The sequence below is a fragment of the Neopelma chrysocephalum genome, unplaced genomic scaffold, assembly GCF_003984885.1.
Source record: "Neopelma chrysocephalum unplaced genomic scaffold, ASM398488v2 Primary Assembly neopelma1_42b, whole genome shotgun sequence".
Classification (NCBI taxonomy): Eukaryota; Metazoa; Chordata; class Aves; order Passeriformes; family Pipridae; genus Neopelma; species Neopelma chrysocephalum.
The window spans coordinates 1569708-1592034 of NW_020897701.1; the positions used below are offsets into that span (position 1 = coordinate 1569708).

The following is a 22327-nucleotide window of genomic DNA, read 5'->3' on the forward strand; positions in this document are numbered from 1 at the left end:
TTTAAGCTTAGACTTCCATGATGAGTGCTTCTTGAGAGAATACTACTGCTTCCACTGTCCTAAATAACGATTTGTTAGTCCTTATTCAACGCCACTGTAGTTTAAAGTAGTTTAAGACCCCCACATCACCATCAAAAAGAAAAATAAAAAATCAAGTACATTGTATTTTTCCAGCCTTTGTTTTTTTTGACCTGGCATAGATCTAACATTGAAAGCTGCTAATGTAAAACGTACAGAGGGGAAAAAAATGCTACTGGGGTATATTTGATGCTGATCTGTTTTCTATGAGAAATTTTTACTTATTTGTGAAGCTATCTTCAGAAAAGGAAATGGGTTTTCATTTCTCTAAGGCAGACAATAGACATGTAACTGTCATGCCCACTATCTTACAACACCAACAGGATGGCTCTGAGCTAACCCTAAAGAGAAGATAAAGCATCTGAGAAGAAAACACTGTCAGAAGCAGAGTTTCCAAGAAGATAAACCCAGGACCACGTCCACATCTCCCAGCAGTGCAAGCACTCTGTTTACACTGTAAATATCACTGCTAATGCATCAGAGCACAAAGCTGAGTTATGCAGCGAATGCTTGTACCAGACGCAAATTGAAAAAGAGTGTCACAGCAGGGAAAAGTTAGAGCGTTGCAAATCAGTCCAACCTCTGCCACTTCATTACCTGGTGCCTCTATTCTGTATCAGGTACGCAGGCACATATACTTGTATGTACGCACACAATTCGGCACCCACAAATGCTATATGAACTGAATAGAGACAACTGATAGAAGCCACACAAATTAAATTCTTGCCAGTTTTGGTAAGTTCTCACGCTTAAATTTTAAAGAAACGGAGGCCTCTGTCAATAAAACCCTAAAAATCTGAACCATCCATCTGATTTGCAAGGAGTCCTACTTCTGACAAAGGTCTAGGATTGTCGCTGGGGGAGAGTACAGTAGGCAGTTACTTAGGAAATAATTCATCCATCAAGGAGATGTCAATTAGACATGGCTCTATAAAAGATTTCTGGATATATTCCTGCATCATTATCAGGACTGTAAAGTTCAAGCCACTTCCTAGAGTTTGGCTACAGTATCATTAAGAAAGAACAAACACTGAACAAGCCTGTAGGCCAATCCTTCAAAGTTTCTGTCCTGGACAGTCACAGACCCTAAAGTGGTATTTCCACTCTGAATGGTGTTAATAAGCTGTCCCTGTAAAAATGATTCAGCAGAGTTTCATCAGTGTTTTGCAGGCAGTTATCAGGATGGCACACCAAGAAAACTCTACTGTCCAACTACCTTCTTTCTCCACACCCAAGCACCACACTTGCACATGTTTGCTTCTCTGACCCTCTCCCCACCAGCCCAAAACACAACTTAATGAGTGTTCGATTCCTGCCGGTACTTGCAGTATTTCCCAAGTCATCAGTTCACAAACTTCGAACTCCTCTGGGAAGTCAGCAAAGAGACATCTGTGCCTCCTGTGATAAGGTCCTCTACCCTGCATGTCACTCCTCCATTGACATTTACACCATTTTGCACATAGTGAGGCAGTGATGTAGCTGCTGTTAATGCCATCCAAATACTAAACAATGGCAAAAACGAGGCAACTAGAGCAAAGACTACACCCAGAAGCTGGATAAACAAAGATGACCTATATGGGCTCCACCATCTGTTATGGTTTAGTGGTAACTAGTCCCTGCTGAATGGCCACACGAACGTTCTAAAACATTCAGTGTTGGACACAGCTCTTCTTTCCTCCCAACAAGTGAGCCAGGAGACCAGAAAACCTGGGATCCAGGACCACAGCCAGAGCACTCCAAGCAAGAGTAATTCCTCAATTACAGCACAGCACAGCAAAATTACACCCAGAGATAAGACAACTGAGTCAATGCTTTCTCACAACTCATGTCCTGCAACAAGACTAGTGCCAGGTGGTATCATGCTGCAAAATATGACCTCAAGCTTGTACTCCCCACAAATAAAGCATAGAATAACGCTTGTTACTCTACAGTAAGGAGAATGTCAAATGTTCCCCAAAACTTCACTACTCAGGGATTCAGACTGAACTGTAAAACAGCATGCCTACAACTTTCAGATACTACCTGACAAAAACCCATTGAGCTAGTTTCGTCAGCACAACTGAGAGAACAGCCCACCACAGCAGCATGAACAAGAGCAAATAGTTTAAAGATTGTCTCATAAAAGCAGCTGATCACAGAAACCAATTTCTCTCTTGCAGCCACTGGTACTCAGATTTTTTATTAATGTTCCTTTCATCTCAACAACCTGGGGTCAAAAATCTCCTATGGTTAAGCAGATTTAGGTTCCATCTCCACTCAAAATGCATACTGTACCAGTGTGTGTGACGCCTGGACGTTTTGAATGTGTGGAAGCAGTAAGTAGGCATTTGATAGCTGCACTTTACGTTCTTCTGGAGAAGACATCAGAGTTCCTGTTCCAAAAACCTGGTGTTAAAAAAAAGTTCATTACATCAACATCTAGTATTTCACTTACAGCAGCAACTTACAAAACTATTTTGCTAATAATAACAATCTTCCCAAGAAACAGATCAGTTTTTCACATTACATTCTTTCAAAAGACAATTTATAGACATAAAGTTCCAATGCAGAAAGTAACCATACACATAAATAGCACTTTAGAACCTTCACTCATTCAGGCACTATTAAAAAGACAAAACAAAGCACCAGCAGAGTATCAGGTTATCCCAAAAAGAAAGTACCTAAATTCTCCTGCTATTCTTCAGGCAATTACAATACATATATCACCATCTACCTTAAAAACTGAGTAAAATAATTTCTGATCATTTTGGTTTTTAAAGTCTGCAATTTTCAGAACACTGTAAGATTTTTAAGTTGCATGGTTTTACTGCATTTATATTTTGCTCCACCAAGATTAGTTTATGAGAATGAGACGCACAATAACTGGGGGGGGGTGTGTGTGGAGCCAGGAGACATTGAGGAGGGGGACATCATCAGAGGTTAAGAAAAATTACTTTTGGTTTTTCATATGTATGCAAAGATTTATTATTTTTTAACAGAAAAATCCCACATCTTTTTAATTAAGAGGATAATAAAATGCATTCTATGTTCACTGAAGATCTCTGACTACAGATAGAAAATACCAGATGAGAGGGAATATGGCTTTTTTTAAATAGAGGTATTTACAAAGCACATTTTACTATAATGGTAACTCATCTCTATTTTGATGATTCTTCTGTACATACTCTTGTATAAATGCACTAGAGACAGCAAACATTTGAAGACTTTGGGGTTCTCAAGAGCACTGTAACTGTGCATCAAACACTTGAGTTTGCCTGATTTTGAAACTCTTAAACCTAATGCAAGTTGAAATCAATGGCAGCTACTTCCTCTGTTTCAGGTCACTGGTGAAAATGTCCATGAAAACCAGTCTGCTACTGATTTTTGCCTCAGTCCAATAGGAAACAAACTGATTTTTAGGTGGCACTGACAACTGCTTCCCTACAATTTTGTTGAAAAGGCCCTGGCTGAGCTGACCGGGCAATAAATGAAAGGGTCAGGAGTAAGGCACAAGGAGAGGAGGGATGTCAAAAAGAAAAGGTCAATCACTTTATAATGCACTTTTTCCTCATCCTTAATGAAATGTTCCTGTCAAATGCGGCATTTCCTCTAATAAATACTAGATAAATGTAAAGTTTGTATTACAAAACATGTATTTCAATTGAACTTACATAAGCTTCAATTTAAGGAGCTTTGTTTTCCAGCACAGTATCAAAGTATGAAGATGAAACAGCTAAATGATTGATTAAAGCTCATCTTGTTTTATAAATCACTGAATTCAGGGTTAAAATTTTTCTTTAATAAATTAATAAAAGCCAAGAATTTGGAGTATATAATGTCCCTCATAAAATTTTTAAAAAGCCAAAGACCTGCTGGAGTTCACTAGTTAATTAGAAAATAGACAGCTTTAATGCACAACCATTACTTCTACTTTCATGTTTCAAGGGCCTAAATCTCTCACCCTGTGCTACATCTCTAATGTGTTTACATAAAATCCTGCAGAGTAGCTGAAAAGCACCTAAAATATTTTCTAATGGGCTTTTCATAACAAATGCGTTCCAGCACAGTGCAGCCTAGACTGCAGTAGTATATGAAACCAACTAGACAATGATCTTGTAGATACGCACATACACTTGATTTTACAACCACAAGTAGCCCCACTAACAGTAGTAATTTTAACCACGTGATCAGGAGACTAGCATGATCTGGTAAAAGAGATGTATTGTTGATATTACCTCATCTGATTTGTATCAGGAATTCAACAAATTTTGACAGTCTCTAAAAATATGAAAATCACTTTATAAAACACAAGTAAATCCAAAACTCAAGCTAAAAACAAGACTGGTTACCTGACATGAAAGTACTCCATGAGATGAGGTATTTATAAATAATGAGCTTTCAATACTGCCTTCTTCTGTTGGCAGGAAGAGTACTCTGAAAGACACCTTTCCCATCGCTGGAATCACCTGCAGAGATAACAAAGAAGCTTGCTTGCTTGCTGCCAGTGATCACACACCCACCACTCAGTCACACGGCCCAGTGGATATTTCCACACATACATCCCTATCCGTAGATCTCACTAAGCAGAACCTCAGTGCTGAGAAGTTTCATCTGTCCACAACTCTCAACTCTTACTACAGAGAAGAACTGAGACCATGCAGTAGCTTGCCAAATAATGGCTGGAGTTTCTCAGCTAGCTCGGGCCTCATTGCTCAAGGCTTCTTTTTGAGTAAGTTGTTAACCATGCATCACCAACAGCCTCTGCATGCACAAAAACACTTCCCCACATAGAGATGGCTATTACAAAGTGAATCAATCCCCCTGTGATACACAGTCAAGTGAGTTAAAGCTGAACTTAGGCAACACCATTAGTAAGCAGATAGTCTAACTGAAAGAACAATGACATTTATGTCTGCACAGTAATAACCACTCAGCCATTGTAAAAGTACAAATCAGATGAAAACCTAATAAAACCCCTTTGTGCATCAGCAGAGGATAAAATCTGGGCATCATCAAACCGAGATCACAGCAATTCATTTTTAACATGCATTATATTGTTATATATTGTTTAAAAAAGTCAGTTGAAATAATGGTCTTAGATTGTAAAGGCAATTATGGTCATAATTGCAATATGAAATGCATAAAACATTTCACTGTAGGTTTTTCTGAGGAATATGCAAGACCATTCAAAAGACTGAAAATTCAAGGCTGTAAAACACCCACATGCCTGTGGATCACTGTATAATGCTGCTCAGAACAGAATGAGATTTAAACAGCCTCTCTAACACTGAAAAATTCTTCTCTTCCTCTGTTACTGTCAAACACATTTCCTACTGTAGGTTTTGGATGTCTCCTCCCATACCAGTCTAAGTAGAAGTGAGCAAAAAAAACCACTAGCAAAACAGAGAAAGAGTTGGAGGTCCTACAAAAAAGCACGAAGAGAAAACACAGAATGAAGAGCTTGTGCCAAAGGAAGCACGAAGGCTTGGCACTTGGCCACTACATAGTTTCCAAAAGTACATCAACACTCACCCGGCTATGAGCAGGAGACACATGAAACTGTCTAGTAGCTGTAAACACTGAATTGACTACAACATCTCTATCTCTACTAGGATTGTAGGCATGTAGCATTTTAGCTCTGGGTAACCCCAGTAACCTAAAGTAGGGGGGAAAAAAAAGATAAATATATTATTCACATTATAAGCACAGGCAATGTATGAAAAAAAGCAACAAACACAAACCACTCTAAAACGTGTTCATCTGCAACAATTACCTAGCTGTAACTTATCTCTGGAAAGATGTCAAACAAATTTTGCCTTTAGTGTACAAAGGCAAATATGTAACACTGGGACATGAGAGGTGCACTTAGACAAAACTCATTGGAGTCACTGGGAGTTTAAGGAAAAAATAACCCTTACAAAGCACAAAGTTTTGAATAAAAAAGGTTTATATAACTAAGTCTTATTTTGTCAGCTAAAGCAATGATTCTCTTAAGGCTTTTGTTTTAGCTAGTACATCCTAAAACCCAACATCTCAGACATTCCTCCAGTGCATCCTCTGAAACATTCCTTTAACTCACAAGGGGACTGCGTTTCTTTTTGGTTACCAACAGACCAAAAGCTGATTATCATTTAAGAATAATTTTTTTAATTTTTCTTAAAAGAGACCTAAGAAAAAATTTCATGTATTCCACCATTCTGGTTTGCCTGGGACTTTCTGGATTTCACTTTTAGAAGTTAAAGGAAACGAGCTCTCTCTCCATTAGGAAGGCAATCTTTCAAAAAATTAACAACCAGCATGAAGTAATGATTTCACATCCATGCAGATTCCCCTGAAACGTACCCAGAACACATTACAGTTCCCTATTACCTTTTTCTCCTTCTTAGAACTATGTTGATTTTAACTTACAAAGCAGTGCAAGGCAAGAAAAGCAGTTCCAACTCCATGGCAATTACTTACTACTTCTCTTTTTTTCAGAGGATGCATGATCTCAGCTAATGCTCTTTACCCAAATGGAGCTCAGTATAGCTGTTCCTCCACACTTCATTTTTAACCACAATAACAATAATATAAGATACTCACTGCATTCCAAAATGCAGAACTGATGGGTGAAAATGTAAGGCCTTCCCATTTGGAGGCATCTTTGCTGGGAAGCTGAAAAGAAGGGAAAAGAAACACAATTAATATTTATTGGGCACGATGCTACACTTTGCAGGAAAGGAATATACAGTACAGACTCTTTATGTTCCGAACACACTATTTCCAAAACTTTTCATCCATTCCTCTCACTGCTGGAAGACTGACCTTTTAATAAAGGAAAGCGCATGCTAATCAAAAGTGTAGTTTGTGAAGTATCTCATTGTAGAGGCAGTGCTGGCTTGGACAACCTCCCTTCCTTGCACATACCTTCCTAGTCACAGTGATCCACCTGTTTATGGGGCCGTACAGTAAACTGTGGAGGGAAAACAACTAAAAAGAGTCCTAGGGAATGAAAACTACATCAGCATGGAGCAGATCCCCAGTCTTGCTAATTCAACATCTGCGCAAGCACTGATACTCACACACCCGAGAGACGCAGAGGTAGAGGAGTCAATAGCAGCTTAGGCAAAGGCTGACATCTAAAGAAATGCTTGTGTAGCTGTGGCTTTAATGCAAAAGTCAACTCATTTCTTCTAAGCAAAAAAGAGTAAGAAATACTGTGAAACACATACACCACCATCTTTCCTTTGCCCTAGGAAAATTCACAATAAAGTTTCCATCAGTCCTACCACATTTTTAGCTTATTTCAACATCAATTGACACCCTATAATACAGAAATCCCAAGACATCTTCACCATTTTCTCAATTAAAACTTGTCCTCCGCAAGTCCCAACAACCACAGTGGTAAAAAAAAAGCCCTGCACTTGTTCATTGCATCTATGGACCCAGTGCTACAGTGTTAAAAACTTCTCCAGAAGCAGTCTGCATCTTGCCTAGGCAGAACCAGTTTCATCTTTAGTGGATGATGCTAATAAGCATCCTAGTAAGGATGAGTCTGGGAAAGGAGAGATGGACCATGGTCTCACTAGTCATGCTGCTGCTTTGCATAATGTGTGGTAGTACAGTTAATTGGTTCCAAATTTTAAAATGTAATTCTGTAACATTACACCTATAATATATATTAGTGCGTACACAGTTCTGCTGCTATATTCCAAAGCAAAAGAGAAATCATAATTTATTACCAGTCAGGAAAAAATCATAATTTATTATTATGAAAGCTGACGGCTTCTATGAAAACACAGACTCATACAAGGGAGAAAACTCCCTTGCTGCTGTAGCAGGAGGAATGTAATATCCAGGTAGCATTCCTGAGGAGTTGCTACTGAGAGTCTCCTTCCAACCACCTTGTCTCTGCTGCAGTCAGCTCTTGTTCCGTTCCTAGAAACACCGCAGCAATCAGCAACTCCTTCCCCTTCCAAAAATCAGCCTCAAGGACGTACCCAGAAGGAAAGTCTGAGTACCGTTGTAAACAGAGACAGATTAAAATTACTACTATAGTAAAAGCCACAGACATTTGGGGAAGGCACATTTCTTAAAGGTCCTCAGATAATTTTCATATATGCACACACATATGCATGCAGAATAAAAGTTAAGCCACCAATTTATGCGCTACAGTACAATCTTGAACCCCACCACCACTTAATTTTCTAGCACCTTACAGGTTCTGCTAAAATACCTTTTCCCACCAGAAAAATCCTTGCTGAGAACAGCAAGAAGCTGAGTGCCTCTCTTTGCCAATTCATGTAATTGGCAGAGGCTCTCCAAGACTTACTAACCTTCCTTCTGGAGAGCTCTAGCAGCATCAACTTTTTTCCTCCCAACCCTCGCTCTCTGCAATAGGTACCAAATGCACCAACTGGGTGCAAAATCCAGCTGCGGGTATAGGAAACTGCATTTCATTTGGTTTGGGTGAACACGGCCACGCTGTAGCACTAGGTCTCAAAAATGCACTGTATTATTGTTCGGTCAACCCTATACTAGTCAGAAAATGGCAAAAGCCTGTGAGAGCAGCAGCAGGAAGATCCCAAGGCTGCCATCCACCCCTTCTGGAGAAGGCAGCCTGGACTTGGAATGACTGAAGCTAAGCCTCAGCTAACAAACTCTGCAGGCTCTGAGCTGGCTCCTGAGCATGGAGATAACTTCAGAGCATCCCAGCACACTGTCTGCCCAGGAATGGTCCCATGGTTATATGACATCCAGCTTTTGCTCTGCACCCCACAAAAGCTGCTGAATTGCTTCAAGCCCCAGCCTGGCCCCAAAAGCAGAACAGCCACATTCCTATGGCAGTGTGCCCATCACCCAGCCGCTGTCCAGCTCCAGGGCATCTGCACCGCTTATCAGTGGCCCCAAAGCACTGCCAAAACATAACTTGAGAGCTGAGTTTCTTTAACAGCAGGACTAGTGGAAAGAGATCTACCACTGTTTTGGGTTGGGGGTTTTTCCCTCAAGGGAGAAGATGACAGGTTGGAATAGTGGGAACGGGCAGGGGAACATTCTGCTCATCACACTTGAACAACTAGGATGCATTTTGAAAGCCACCGCTATAGACAGAAAGAGGCAGGCCCATCTACATCAGAAGTGCACTTCTCCAGTGTGTTAATGCAAGTCTCTTAAAGGCAGATGGAAGCTGGCAGAACACCATTCCGCATCCCTGCGCTCCAAACACAATTCAGCACATTCAGTTCTCTGTGGGGGATCTGACACAGAAATAAACTAAGGCAACTTATTAAGACATTTAAATTTTGAAGTCAGTTTTTAACAAAAAAATTATTTTTTTTTAAGGATCTCATTTCACCAACAGATTCACCTCAAGTTATGCCAAAAATTACTCTTTTGGCTACAGATGACATATCCAAAAAAGTACATGGATTATTTCACGAGAATGTTACAGGCCTGGGAATGACACAAATATCTGCTTAAGAATGGAAGTCTTGTAACAACAAATGTGGAGAAACAGACCTCTTCCTAACAGAAAGGAACTGGTTTCCAATGACTCTTTAATTGCTACTAAAATCAGCTAACATTCCATTAAGCATGCCACTTCACAAAGCTGGACTCCATACTCCATGGCCTCTCTTTTTTTTGGCAGAGCAGTTGAACAACATCTTCTGAATGACAGATTTTGATAGAGCACTTCAATTCCAACATTTCAGAGAACATTTTTAAGCACAAGTGAACTGGAGGGAAACAGGAGAAAAAAACAGAAGAGGGGAAGGAAATTCTTGGCAATTACTTTGAATACTTAGTGCTAATAGCCTTTCGTATCAAAAACCTCATTTAACTGGTGCTGTTATCACTTGCCAGTCCAACAATTCAACGCCTTTCCTCCTCTCCATCCACATAACATATTTAAAAATCTGACCCATCCATTTCCAGGAAAAAAAAAAGAGTAAGAACAACTGAAACACTGAGCTGTGAGAGAGGGCACCACATGGTCACCTAGAGCACCAGGAAGATTTGGGAGAAAGTTCTGGTAGGGAAGGAGAGGGTGAGCCCACGAAACCTGCAGCTCCAGCTCATCACTCCAATTCACAGAAAACACCCAGCAGGGAGGGACAAATCTTGAGTGTGCACACAACCCCCAGCACCAGGAATGTCTGCTGGGGAAAAAAGCGGATGTGGAGCAGAAAAAAAGGGGCTGGAGGGGAAGGTGAGATGAGGAAGAGGGGTGACACCAGGGGAGAAAAGCGGGATGGAGGAATGCAAGCACCCTCAACCACCTGTGGAAGCAGAGAAGCATGTAACTCCAGGGCAGCAATTTCAGAGGGTTTTGTTGTTGTTTTTTTAAAAGGTACATGAGCTGTAAAATGAGAAGCCATCACATGCCCTCCACTGAGAAGCTCCAGAGGTGCTTATCTGTAGGGAAAAGGGCAGCTGAGAACATGGAGAGGTTCCAGCCTTTTACAGTGTTTCCTGCTCCAGGAAAGAACATTTTGGTGTCCTGTTGATGTGGGACTAACAAAAGGGGATGCTAATACAGGGATGCTGAGAGCACTGTGAAATATACCACTGAAATTGTTTGCCCTTGCTTCTTTCAGATCCGTTAGTCCTTGATGTGTTAAGTAAAAATAGATAACCAGGTCAGTATGATTTTATGTATTCATTTACAGTCCCAAACTCTAAAATTTTTATGCAATGCATATTACAAACATTAGTTTGAAATAAGTAAAATCCTTTTATTTCCCCCAAAGTTCAACAGAAATAGGTCATCCTTCATAGCAGATTCATTCATACTTTACTGGCCAGAATCACAAGACAAATATTTCTCCTAAAAATAAAAAAAAAAGACCAAATCTATTCTGAATAAATTGCTGGGGTTTGCATTGGCATATTTTTGTTTTGCTTTTTTAAATGAAACTTTAAAACTGAGTTAATTAATCTAATTATACACATAAAACACTCAATCTGCAGAATAAACTGCATTTGACCAGGAGTGAAGGACATTTCCTCAAAGGAAGTTGATCCAAATATTCCTTTTTCTTCTATTAGCTCCTTTAAGTCTTCCTTGTGTCTTTATTTCTTCACTTTAATTGATTACTTTATATTATCTTAGCATGCATATTATCCGATGATTCATATAGCAGCGTCTGTAGTTGAGAATAATCATAATTGCTACTTGGTGCTCTCTCTTCTTCCTTCCTTTTTGCACCCTTTGTTCACAGCAGATGATGAAATAGCAAGCTGGGGGAAGGCATTTTATTGTCGAGTTTTTTGCTTTATGGCTGCAGGGTTTTCTTGGAAGCAGCAGGCAAAAAGGACTGGATTCTTAAACATACAAGAAGTCCTTTTTGAGTGAATCTGTTTAGGCAGTACTGTTTTATTTTTCAGTATATTGATAAAAGTAAAATGTGACTTATGTTGAACATTTTGGCACTTCATACCACCAGCGTAGCAATGTTAATGAACCCACAAGATGAGGTTTTGAGATACAAAAGTGTGCATGTATTGTACAGGAAAGCACAATTCTTTTATGTGAACTGAAACAGAAGAGGAAATTTAAACCCCCTAATTTAAAGACTAATTTTAGATTCATTCCTCTAGACTACACCTGATTAAAAAAAAGCAAAACGGAACACATACGGAAACAACCAAACCCAAATACTTTTAATCATTCTGATTACAGCTGATGAAAAGAAATTATTTTGACAAATGAAAACACGTAATTAAGAGGAAATTGACAGAAAAGCAAAAAAGCAGCTGAACCAAAGTCTTCTGCAGAACCGATGCAAAGTTTGGTTTATCCCATGCCTAGTCCCTCTCTTCTCTCAACCTTCCCTTTACCAAAGGTAGTAAAAGCACCAAGCAGTATCAGGAAGGTTAAACTGCAGCTCCTAAAAGACACACAGTAGCTTTGAAAGAGATTATTAAATTGTTTGGAAATACAAAATTAAAACCTCAGTTGACCATCAAGGCAACTCTGCCAAAACCGGAAAAGGAATAGTTTTAAATTGTGATTTTTTTGTAACCAAATTTATCTTCCTTCCTAGAGGCAGAAAGAGTTCTCAGAAACCAGAAACTAGTTCAGCTTGCAACAACCCTACAGACCTCATGGGCAAGCTATACATGGTGTGTCCCTGTAGGGCTCTGGCACTTGGAGAAGTGCAGTCATGCTTGCCACCTCAGCTTGAGAGACCTGCAGGACTTCTCCTGATGCCCCATACTGACCTGTGACAACACACGAACCACTCGGTCCTTCTAGATTTTTTTTATTTTTTAAAGAATGACCAGTAGGCAAAAAAACACAAACATGAATTTCAGACACCGAAAAACTAGAAGGCAAAAAGCATCCTTATTTTTAGCACTGCATTGTTTAGGGAAGAGGGGGAGGACTGACTCACTGCTTCTAAATGCTTGGGATTCACAACCCATTGTGAGGAATTCTCTTACATGCTTTTCCAGAGAGCTGTGCTGCTTCTGGAAGAAATTCTTTACTGTGAGTGTGGTGAGGCACTGGAACAGGTTGCCCACAGAAGTTGTGGATGCCCCATCCCTGGAAGTGCTCACGGCCAAGCTGGTCGGAGGCTCTGAGCAATCTGGTCTAGTGGAAGCTGTCCCTGTCCATGGCAGGGGAGTTGGAACTAGACTGAGGTCCCTTCCAACCCAAAGCACTCTGTGATTCTGGAAGAAGGTTGGTCATCTTTATTTCCTCTGAACTACTACTACTATGTACATCAGGGACTGAATCCTAGACTGTGGAAAGCAGGAAAGGTCAAAACAGTGTTACCCATCAACGAGCGAGGGCACGTATGCTTGCTATTTTGCATGTTTTGGCTACAGGAAAATAGGAAAGGGGAGCTAAATAAAAAAAAAAAAACAACAAACCAAACACACACAAAAAAAGCCCCAAACCAAAACAAAACAAAAAAAAAACCCCCAAAACCAAACAAACAACCCCAACAGTGAAATGGATATGACAGCCTCTCTAAAAGCAAATCCCATGATTTCTGGCCAAAGTCACAATTTAAAGAGGAAGACAGGTCTAGCAATGTTATTATTTTCTTTCTTTTCTTTAAACTATTATTTTTTAAACTTCTGAAGCAGCATATAGCCAAGACCTGCTCACAGGAGTTTCAATGAGCTTACTTAGTTTATTTCCAAAAGTAGTGAAATAAAGAGGTAGGTAAGCCTAGCTCAATGTGTAAAGCACAAACCATTCTCTGTTACTTCAACTTGGCCCCTCGTGCATTGCTCTCCTCCAGCAACTCGAGCAGTCCCCTCTGCTCCATTACTCTAGCCTTGGTGTTTCCACTGCCATAAGTTGTCTTCCCGGGCAACCTTCTCTCCTCTCGCTGCCTGTGCTCCCTTTTCCTACCAAATTCTGCAATAACATTTACACAAACCATTGGCAGAATTCACAGAACCTAAGCCAGCAGTGCGTGAGTTTTATTTATTACAAAATGACAATAAAATGGCAATCATCAACCTTACAGTATCTCACAGTACAGTCCTTAAATCTCACATTTCTCAATGGGATGTAAATGGAAAGACACACATTAAAACCCCTGATTTTTCTCCCTATCCTCAAACCCAGTCTCCTTGAAAAATGTCCAAAGAAGTTAAATGCAGATCACAATAAGAATGAGATTAAGGCTTGTGAAGAAACCTGGTGGAGATGATGAGCAGTGAGGCACAAAGTTCTACAGCAAGCCTCTAGGTGAAAAGAAAAGGTTTTCTTCTCCAGTTGCACCTGTGGTTTGTATTTTAGTAGCACGAGCAGCACAGTAAAGCATGTTTAACAGCAGAAAAGAATTATTCCCTCCCATAAATAAGTCCTCAACTTCTGAAGTAACTGCAATCTGTGGTAAATTAAGACATTAATTCACAATGACTTGAGTTCATTTAGAATTCTTTTCTGAAACCTCTTATTTCGAAATTCTTTAGCCTCCCAAATTTCAAGCAATAACCAGCACTCTCTAGAGATGGTCCAGGGGGACCGTGTATATTGTGGGCATCTTGGACAGACAGTACCTAAGTTATTTGTCTTGGATGAGGGCCTGCTAGTTCAAAATGCACACCAAACATATTTTCCTCTGAAGCATCTCTACCACCGCCAGCAAATCCCAAATATCCTGGCAAGCAGAACATCTATCTTCATTTTACTTTTGGCTTCATATAATTCAACAATTGCCTTTTCATTCTGCAATATTCCATAGGTAAACTATAAGTACTTAGAGTAAAACCTTTAGCTCACATTTCTCTTTTTTAAGCTTCTGTACAATTTATCTTTTTCTAAGAAGTGAGCAATCTTCTGCTAAATTTAAAATTTCAGAAACAATACAGTTTACACTTTTTTTTTAAGTTCTTCCCAAGACAAATCAAAAGAGCCATTTGCCTAATAGAAACACACAGTTTTGGTTCCATCAGGAGTCTTGGTATTCTTGACATTTTTATATTTAATTACCAGGTCCTGGACCTATGGGGTTGTGAGAAAATACTGCATTTCATGTCTTTTTAAAGAATGCTTCTAGCCCATGACTATGCAAAATAAAACCCCAAATCCCGAAGGCAGCTCATGCGATTTCTTTTCCTTTCTAAATGTCAAAACTTTATAGCCAAATTCACTTTTTTCAGTAATTTACTTATCCTGTAGTTGCCAAAACCTCCAAAAAAACCCCCAAGAACATTTAAACTGCCTGCAAAACACAAGTTCCTTCTTCAAAAGCTGCCACTAAGATCATGAATAATTGCTGCGATGTTAACTTTTACCTATCTTACTCAATTCATTAGCATTAAGAAGGGCACTCCATCCTGAAGCACCCTGGCCTATTTAATACATGCAAATAAATGGTTGCTTTCTGAAGAACACTGCTCAACTTCCACAACTCAAAACCCCTTCAAGAGAAGCTATGAGACTCCACATCTCTGAAAGATCACCCTGTCTAGCCAAACTCTGGCCCACAGTCTCTAAACTGAAAACGAAACATTTTCACGTGAGATATGCTGCTCACAACCTTTTTCAGACACTTTGAGAACATGAACCCTAGAGAAAGAGTACCAGGAGAAGGACCTAGAGAAAAGGCTTCCATGGTGTCAACATGCTGCCTTCTCTAGCTAAAAACAAAGCACTAACTGCAAGACTTATGCTGAAATACCATGAAATTTAAATCACCATTCCCTACCCACAATTTTCAAAGCCTTTTACTGAAAGCAGTTCAAAATTCATAGCATGGCCCCACGAAAGAGGCAGGATAAAAGAACCTTTAAAAAGTCAGAAGATAGGTAGAAGGCAGGTGGTTTTGTGGCCTAACAAGAATACATATATGTTTACTTACTAGGTAGCTAAGTCCTTATTTCTGTTCTTGCAATGGCAAAATGACAACAGAAAATTTTAGTGGCAAGGGCAGTTTTTAAGCATAGTCCTGTACTAACATAACTAGGAATTGAACAAAGGAAGAGGTAGATATTTCAGAAGAAACAAGTACCAATTCTATCATACCTGCCTCAACCAAATTAATTCCCATAAAAGTAACAATGAACATGTTTGCTGTTCCTGCAGCATGTCTACAGGACAATTACCAGTATAGAAGGAAGACATCCAAGTCAAATCAGACTTCACCTTTTTAAAGCAGCAACTGCAATTCTGTTTTCACCAATTAAAGTAAAAATTAATTTCAGCAAGCACACCCAATTTTACTCAAAAACTGTCCCTGTGACGAAGAGCAAAGGGCCAACTTCTGTCAAGTCAGCAGCAACCCTCCTTCAAGTGTTTCACTTTCACATGCCAGAGAGACTAGTTCTTCTCTGGCTGGGGAAATCTGGCTCCTGCCTTGAGAAAAGAGGGAGGCACTGACAGGAAGCACCGTGGGGCTGCAAAGCTCACGGCAATAGGAAGTTACATTCTTGTCAAATATCATTGCACCCAACCATTTCCTTTTTCTCATACCAGCCACAGCCAAAAACTTCTATCTTGACAGAAACCATTTTAAGTTAGGGCAGTTCAGCAAAATGCATGATGTGGTCATTGATACGCTTGACCTGCTTAATAATTAAGTGATAATCTTTCTACAGCAATTAAGAGTGATAATCTTCCCATGGGAGCTGCCTTTTTCTGTTTCTACATTAATCCAAGTCTTTTAGTTTCTTTTTATAATGAAAGAGTAAAGGCCTGTAGGGTAGTGAAGGCACATATTTGCTTCGAAGTTCTTAACAGCCCCTAGGAAACTTTTACACTGAACCCATTAAGTACTAAAAGACCCCACTATCCTTCCTTGCGCCTCCCCACCACCACTACCACCCAGGAAATCTAAGAAGAACATTAACTAAAAAGAAAGCTAAGCAAATATAAGAAAACTCAGACCTAGAACTTAAAAAAGTTATAACTTCTGCTTTTAATTTATTTCCTTAGGTGTGGACAGTCTGGACAGTGCACCTGATATCAGCTACAAAAAGTACATCTGATACAACAGTAGAAAACATCAGTCTGGACTTTGCATTTTTTTCTGGTTTGTGAATTTCAGCCCAAATTTTTTTAAAAAAAGTATAATCTTTGAGCATCAACCTTTATGAATAGTAATTTACCCATGAGGATCCAATACTATGCCTTGTTTAAGCCAGTCTATGAAAACAAGCAACCAATATAAGCTCAGTATGGAAAACTGAACAAGTTATTTCCACAGCACTTTAACAGACAGCCTCAAATGTTACAAATGCAAAAAAGCAAACACTACAATATATAGTTTCAATGCATTGGGCAATAATTTATTTTACAAACTGATAAGATGCTGGTGAAGTCTGTCTCAAAAACTTAGAACCATGCACCACTTACAAAATCCTTTTACCAAACATTTGCTTGAGTAACACACCAAGATCAGCATTCTCACTGCTATGTTTCAGTTTTATAAGGAGAAAAATTAGTGCCAAATTTATTAAAAACTTAATTATCTCCTCTAGCAAATGAAACTCATACCAGACTTTGCGATGCATGTCCAAACTACAACAAATTTAAACTGCATAATAGATTTCTAAAAAATACCTGATTTTTCATGTCATTGAAAAGCATTTTCATAAGCCATACCATATGAATGTGAAATTACGATGCTAATAAAAGTATAAGGAGAAGAAGCAAGGCTACACTTCTCTTAAAGGTACTTTAAGCATGGTGCTGCAAGGTGAAGCTATGGTTACACAGTTGTCCTACATACAGCAGGGAAATAGAAGTTGCTCCCCCATACCCCATGAGCCACTACTAAATCTTAAGGGTGAAAAGTTAAAGTCACCAGCCAAATAGCAACACTGAAAACGTAGCTTTGACCTCAAATCAACACCTCCATCTTACAGGAGCATCACTCTCTTGTTCTTGTTTTCCACCTCTCCCAGTTGGGATGTATTATAACCTCTTTAGTCCCCCTCCAAATGTTTTGGTGCCACTTGACAAAGCTTTTTGTTCTGGTGCTGTAACCTACTTGATCGATGTCATTTTACATATGTGATGTGTGGTATATTTATTTAGACAGGACATAAAATACAGAAACTTTTTCTTATGAAGAACCTCTTAAAAACAGCAATAAAAAAACTGCAGACTACTTTTATTGTTCACTCACATTTTATTAACTGACAGCACTGTTCATTTCCACTTTCATCTATATGCTTCAACAGTCATATAAACCTACTCTCAAACGAAGAGCTTTTTTCCCCAGCTCTCCATACAAAACTCCAGTTATACTTCAAAGTAGATCCCCTCCTGCAGGAAGAAAAAGAAAGGGAGAATCCTCCTCCACAGCATCGGATCATTTCCACATTTTCTCCCAGAGCCAGTAAACCCCCATGGTGACAGGTCACCATGCAGACAGCCTTCAAAATTCCCCCAGCTGCCCCTTTTGAAAAGAATAGCTTGCTGAGCTCGCCTGTCTTGTGTCACTTGGCGCTCTGAGTTCTGGTGTGCAAAATGGAAAGACAGTTCCATGACTTAGTGCTATTAATAAAAGCAAGCACGCTCAAAGTGTATATTTCTGACCTACTCCTAAGTACTACTGTATATTTATAATTCGTTAGATTATGTTGTTAAAGGAAACAGATACGACAAAATTTATACAAGAAAATTCAAACTGGTAAAAATACAAAAAATTTGGCATTAGCAGGATCAGTAGTTACAACGCTTATCACAGAAATTACCAGGTCCTTACAAAACATCTGGGATCTCCTGAAGGCAATGCACAGCATATGCTCTTAGCCAGTTTCTTCTGACATACAAAATGCTGCAACATTCTGCTATTATACAATGCAGAACCATATGAAACACACCCTGTTTTACAGATTTATTAACAAAATGTCTACCACCAATGAAACCTCAGGTGTGTTATGGCTCTGAATTCCAGCAAGGAGAACCTAGAGCCCACAAGTTAATGTTTGCTTCCTTCAGCAGGATAGTTAGTGGGAAATGGAAGAGCAGGAAAATTAGCTGAAAAAAACCAGCAGGAAGTCAGCTTTTGATTATTTTATATGAGTTTTAAAAAGTACTTGCAATCAAGTACAATATTAAGACTCTAGCTCCCCCAGATTCTCGCATTTCCTCCTTTATTTCAAAGCTAAGGTAATCAGAGTTCACCAACTTGAAATTTTCACCTGTGAAACCAAAGGCAAAGAATCAGTAATGCTATTTTTAGTTTCTTGACAAGCCTCAAACCAGATATCTGTTTCCACTGCAAGAAAGGGTGCACCCTGCTTCTGCATGCCCCACTTGGGGTTTCTCAATTTGCCCATGAGAGGAAAAGCTCCTTCGGACAGGCCAAAGCTCTCTCCACAGCCCAAAATTGTACTTAACTGATCCTGGCCATACATCTCTCAACTCTTCTTCCTCTGCAAGATAAGCCAAGTAATGTCACTGTCCTGCATGGGAACCTGCACAAAGTCCCACTGAAGCCAGTGGGCCTCCTCATGGGCAGAGGGGCAGCTGGGGTGGGCCAAGGAGCAGGACCAACACAAACCACTTTGCCCCTTCTTATGGGCACAGTTGGATATACGGACAGACAAGCGCATTTGACCTAAGAGCATGACAGAAAGCTTGGCGAGTGCATCCAGCCTCTGAACAGGTTGTCACTCTACAGCAATATTTTACACTCAAAAAGGAGTAATGAGGCTTTGTAAGGCAGATCTTCAATCATGTCAACATGGAAGATGTGGTTTTTGGAAGGAGTATGGCAAAAAGAGAGAATAAAGAAGCTTGAGAGGATGCCCCAAACCACAGCCAGCAGTAGGTAACATATGGATTTGCAACTACCACAAGGTCACATTTCTGACACCTCATCATACCTTTCTACAGCTTTCAGTGGGTAGAGGGAAAATACAAAAGGTGTGAGTGTTCCAACCAAGTGTCACTGTCCCCAACCTAGTACATGCACCCGGAACAACCTAACCTCCAAACCAGGCCTCACGACAAAACCACAGAAGACATGGGGCAACCTGCAGTTCTCCAAGTCCCAAACAAGCTCCCTCAATTTGGGAACAAAAGCAAAGGTTCCTTTCTTAAAATCTGGAAGTGTACACCCTATATAGCTGGGCACTGCCCTGCCCTCCCTGCACAGCAAACGTTTCAGTAATTATTCCAGGAACAAACCATTGACCAAAACACAGCTCACTGCTTCAATGACCAGAAAGCATGAATAATTGTTTTTATTTACAAGGAGAGAAAAAAAAAAAATCCAAGCAAGACTGAAAGCATGAGGACCAGGACAGAAGTGCCTGTTTGTTTTAAAGCGACTACTCGCATCTGCGGGATCAGCCACATTATCCCAGCAACACTGAGAATGCTCACAATGGCCAGAAATGTCCCCTTTTCAAAAGGGCAGTTTAAACGCTGCAGAAACTGGGTCAGCAACAGGCCACAGAAATACCTAAGCAGGCAGCAGGCACCTCCGAGTTGTAGGCAGCAGGCTTGCAGCAAAGACCTCGAATAAAAGACAGAACACACCAAGACAGAAATCAGACAATAGCTATTGAAGAAAGGCAGTTAATAGCAACAAAGCACGTAACGCACGGGTCAAGGAGTCGGTCAAGTACAGGCCTTTCAACTCCCTACCCTTCTCCAGTTGCCAGGAATCAAGATTTAGACAAAAAGCAGAGACGCACATGGCACACAGCACCAGCAGGCAGGCACAAAAACTAAGCAGACATGTTACATCCACAAAATAGTAAGGGACTGCAAAACTTATTCTACAATATTACATTCTTCCCAAGGGCAGCACATTGCTTCTTATTCTTCCAGTCTTATTAAAAAGAAGTTAAAACATGAATTACACAATTTATGCTTCTATATGGTTAGCATATTCATCATCTCTGTGTTCGAGTCTTTATTGTTTGTATGTTTATTGATGTGCAGACACCTTAATTTTAAAATGCCAACCCACAACTGCAATCAATAAGACAATGTAATTCCACCAAAATATATTATTTATTCCACCAAAATATATTAATTAGGCAAAAGCTAAGAGGTGACCTACAATGTCACTAGTGAGGTCTGACTCGCTGACTGCTCAGTACCCTGCATAATAGCTGACACCAAATGAGTGTGCAGCACATGTCTGACACCCACAGTGGGGAGACTTGATTCTCTTGATTCTGTTTTGCATGGACCCTTAAAACCATTTGACATGAACGGAGGTGGTGGTTACCCAAGGCGCAAGTAGTTATGAATCAGTCGCTCCCTCCTTTCTCTCATTTCACTTCCCTTTTGCTATTGTGTATCTTTCATGGTTAGACTGAAATCTGCTGTTGTCCCTTATCAGTTTGGCCAATCACTTGAAAGGAGCAAGCTCTCATTTGCTCCCTAGCTGCCAGTACCTTTGTTCACTTTGTAGTTTTATTAGGGATCCTCTTTTTTTGCTTTTTTTTAAATCTCTTCACAACCTTTAATTTTTTCACTTGTTACCATACACTTTGACCACCCTCGCCTCTCTTGCAATTACACCCCGTCCTTCCCCTGCTGACAAATTCTAGCCTAGACAGGTTCAGCAACGCATCCGAGCAGTTTCCTGCACCACATTAGGCAAGATGTCTCACCAGCATGATGTGCAACTCACCGGCTGTGCAGCCTCTCTGCCACCAGCCAGGCAACCATGCGTGCATGGCAGCGCCCCGTTTCAGTTGGGTTTTGCCTTATCCAACATGCTGCTCTGAGCTGTAGTAAGAGGCATGAGACTAAAGAGAAGAGCCCTGTGCATCAAAGCAGACACAATCTGTTAAGCAGCAGCTCCTGGAGAAAGGTCTGGTGGTTGCAGAGTACCCTTTGCTTCTGTAGCAGAAAGTCCTGAGGTATCAAAGATGCAGCCACAGCTTCTGCCCCAGAATAATACAAACTGAGGCTGGGTGTCTCAAGTCTCTGAACTTACATGAAAACCTGAACAAAGAGGGCAAGGGCAGGCCAGGCAGATCAGAAATGCTGGGGATTTGAAAAGGCTGCCACAAGTTCACCTGTCACCTTGCCCCGTTGCCCCCTGCAACAAGGGGAAGGTGCACGCACCACAGGAAGCAGTAGAGGCAGGAGAGCTTGGGGGGACATGAGCACTCCCTCACCCTGGACTCTGAAATTAGAAACCTATCATTCCTCCTCCCTGTGAAGGACTAGGAAAAACAGGCTGCTCAGGAGGGCAATTCAAAGCAACTAAATTAAACTCCTTGACCATTCTCTGATGAAACCTCTTTCTCACTGCACAAGGAGCGAAAGATGACCAGTCTTCCTTCCAGCATCTAAAGCACTGTCCTGAAATTCCTCCTCTTCCACCACCCAGTTGCCCCCATAGAAGAGACCAGATACTGGCAGTGGGAATGGATCCTGCCTATCACCATGGGCCAGCTCCAGGTCACGGTGCAGGTGAACCTTGCCTAACTGCTGTAGTTACAGCTCTTCTGTTGCTTTGAAACACGTTTTTTATCATGACTGGTGCAATATGACCACTGCCATACCCTCCACATTCACCTGATTTCAGGCAAGCAATGGGCAACGCACAAATGCCATGATGGCACTGTAAGCATATGGGATACTTACAATACTGCAAAGTAGTCTTTATAGCCTCAGTAACATTATTGGTTTCCCCACTTAGCCACTACCTTGCTCTCTCCTCTGATGCACAGCCACTCAGGGTCTGGCCGGGACAAGGGTTCAGTGAGCCCAGAGGGGATGAAAAGGGGAACAAACAGCACTCAGTGCAATCTTGCAGTGTAGTTTGTTGTGAGACAAACACTGCTGAGCACCCAGCCAGACAGTGGGCACTTTATGAGGGGAAAGAAAACCACCTCT

At 40.5% G+C, this 22327-nt stretch overlaps 1 protein-coding gene across 4 annotated transcripts in view; it reads right to left on the reverse strand.

Annotated features, from left to right (window-relative positions):
- TMEM131L (transmembrane 131 like) overlaps positions 1 to 22327 on the reverse strand; it is a 78281-nt gene that overhangs the window by 37064 nt on the left and 18890 nt on the right. For all 4 annotated transcript variants that reach the window (XM_027676885.1, XM_027676884.1, XM_027676886.1 and 1 more), the window contains 4 exons: positions 6640 to 6711; positions 5590 to 5713; positions 4407 to 4523; positions 2353 to 2463 (listed from right to left, as the gene is read on the reverse strand). In XM_027676885.1, coding sequence (XP_027532686.1) covers positions 2353 to 2463; positions 4407 to 4523; positions 5590 to 5713; positions 6640 to 6698 — 411 coding nt within the window. In that variant the 5' untranslated portion in view covers positions 6699 to 6711. The remainder of the gene's footprint in view (positions 1 to 2352; positions 2464 to 4406; positions 4524 to 5589; positions 5714 to 6639; positions 6712 to 22327) is intronic.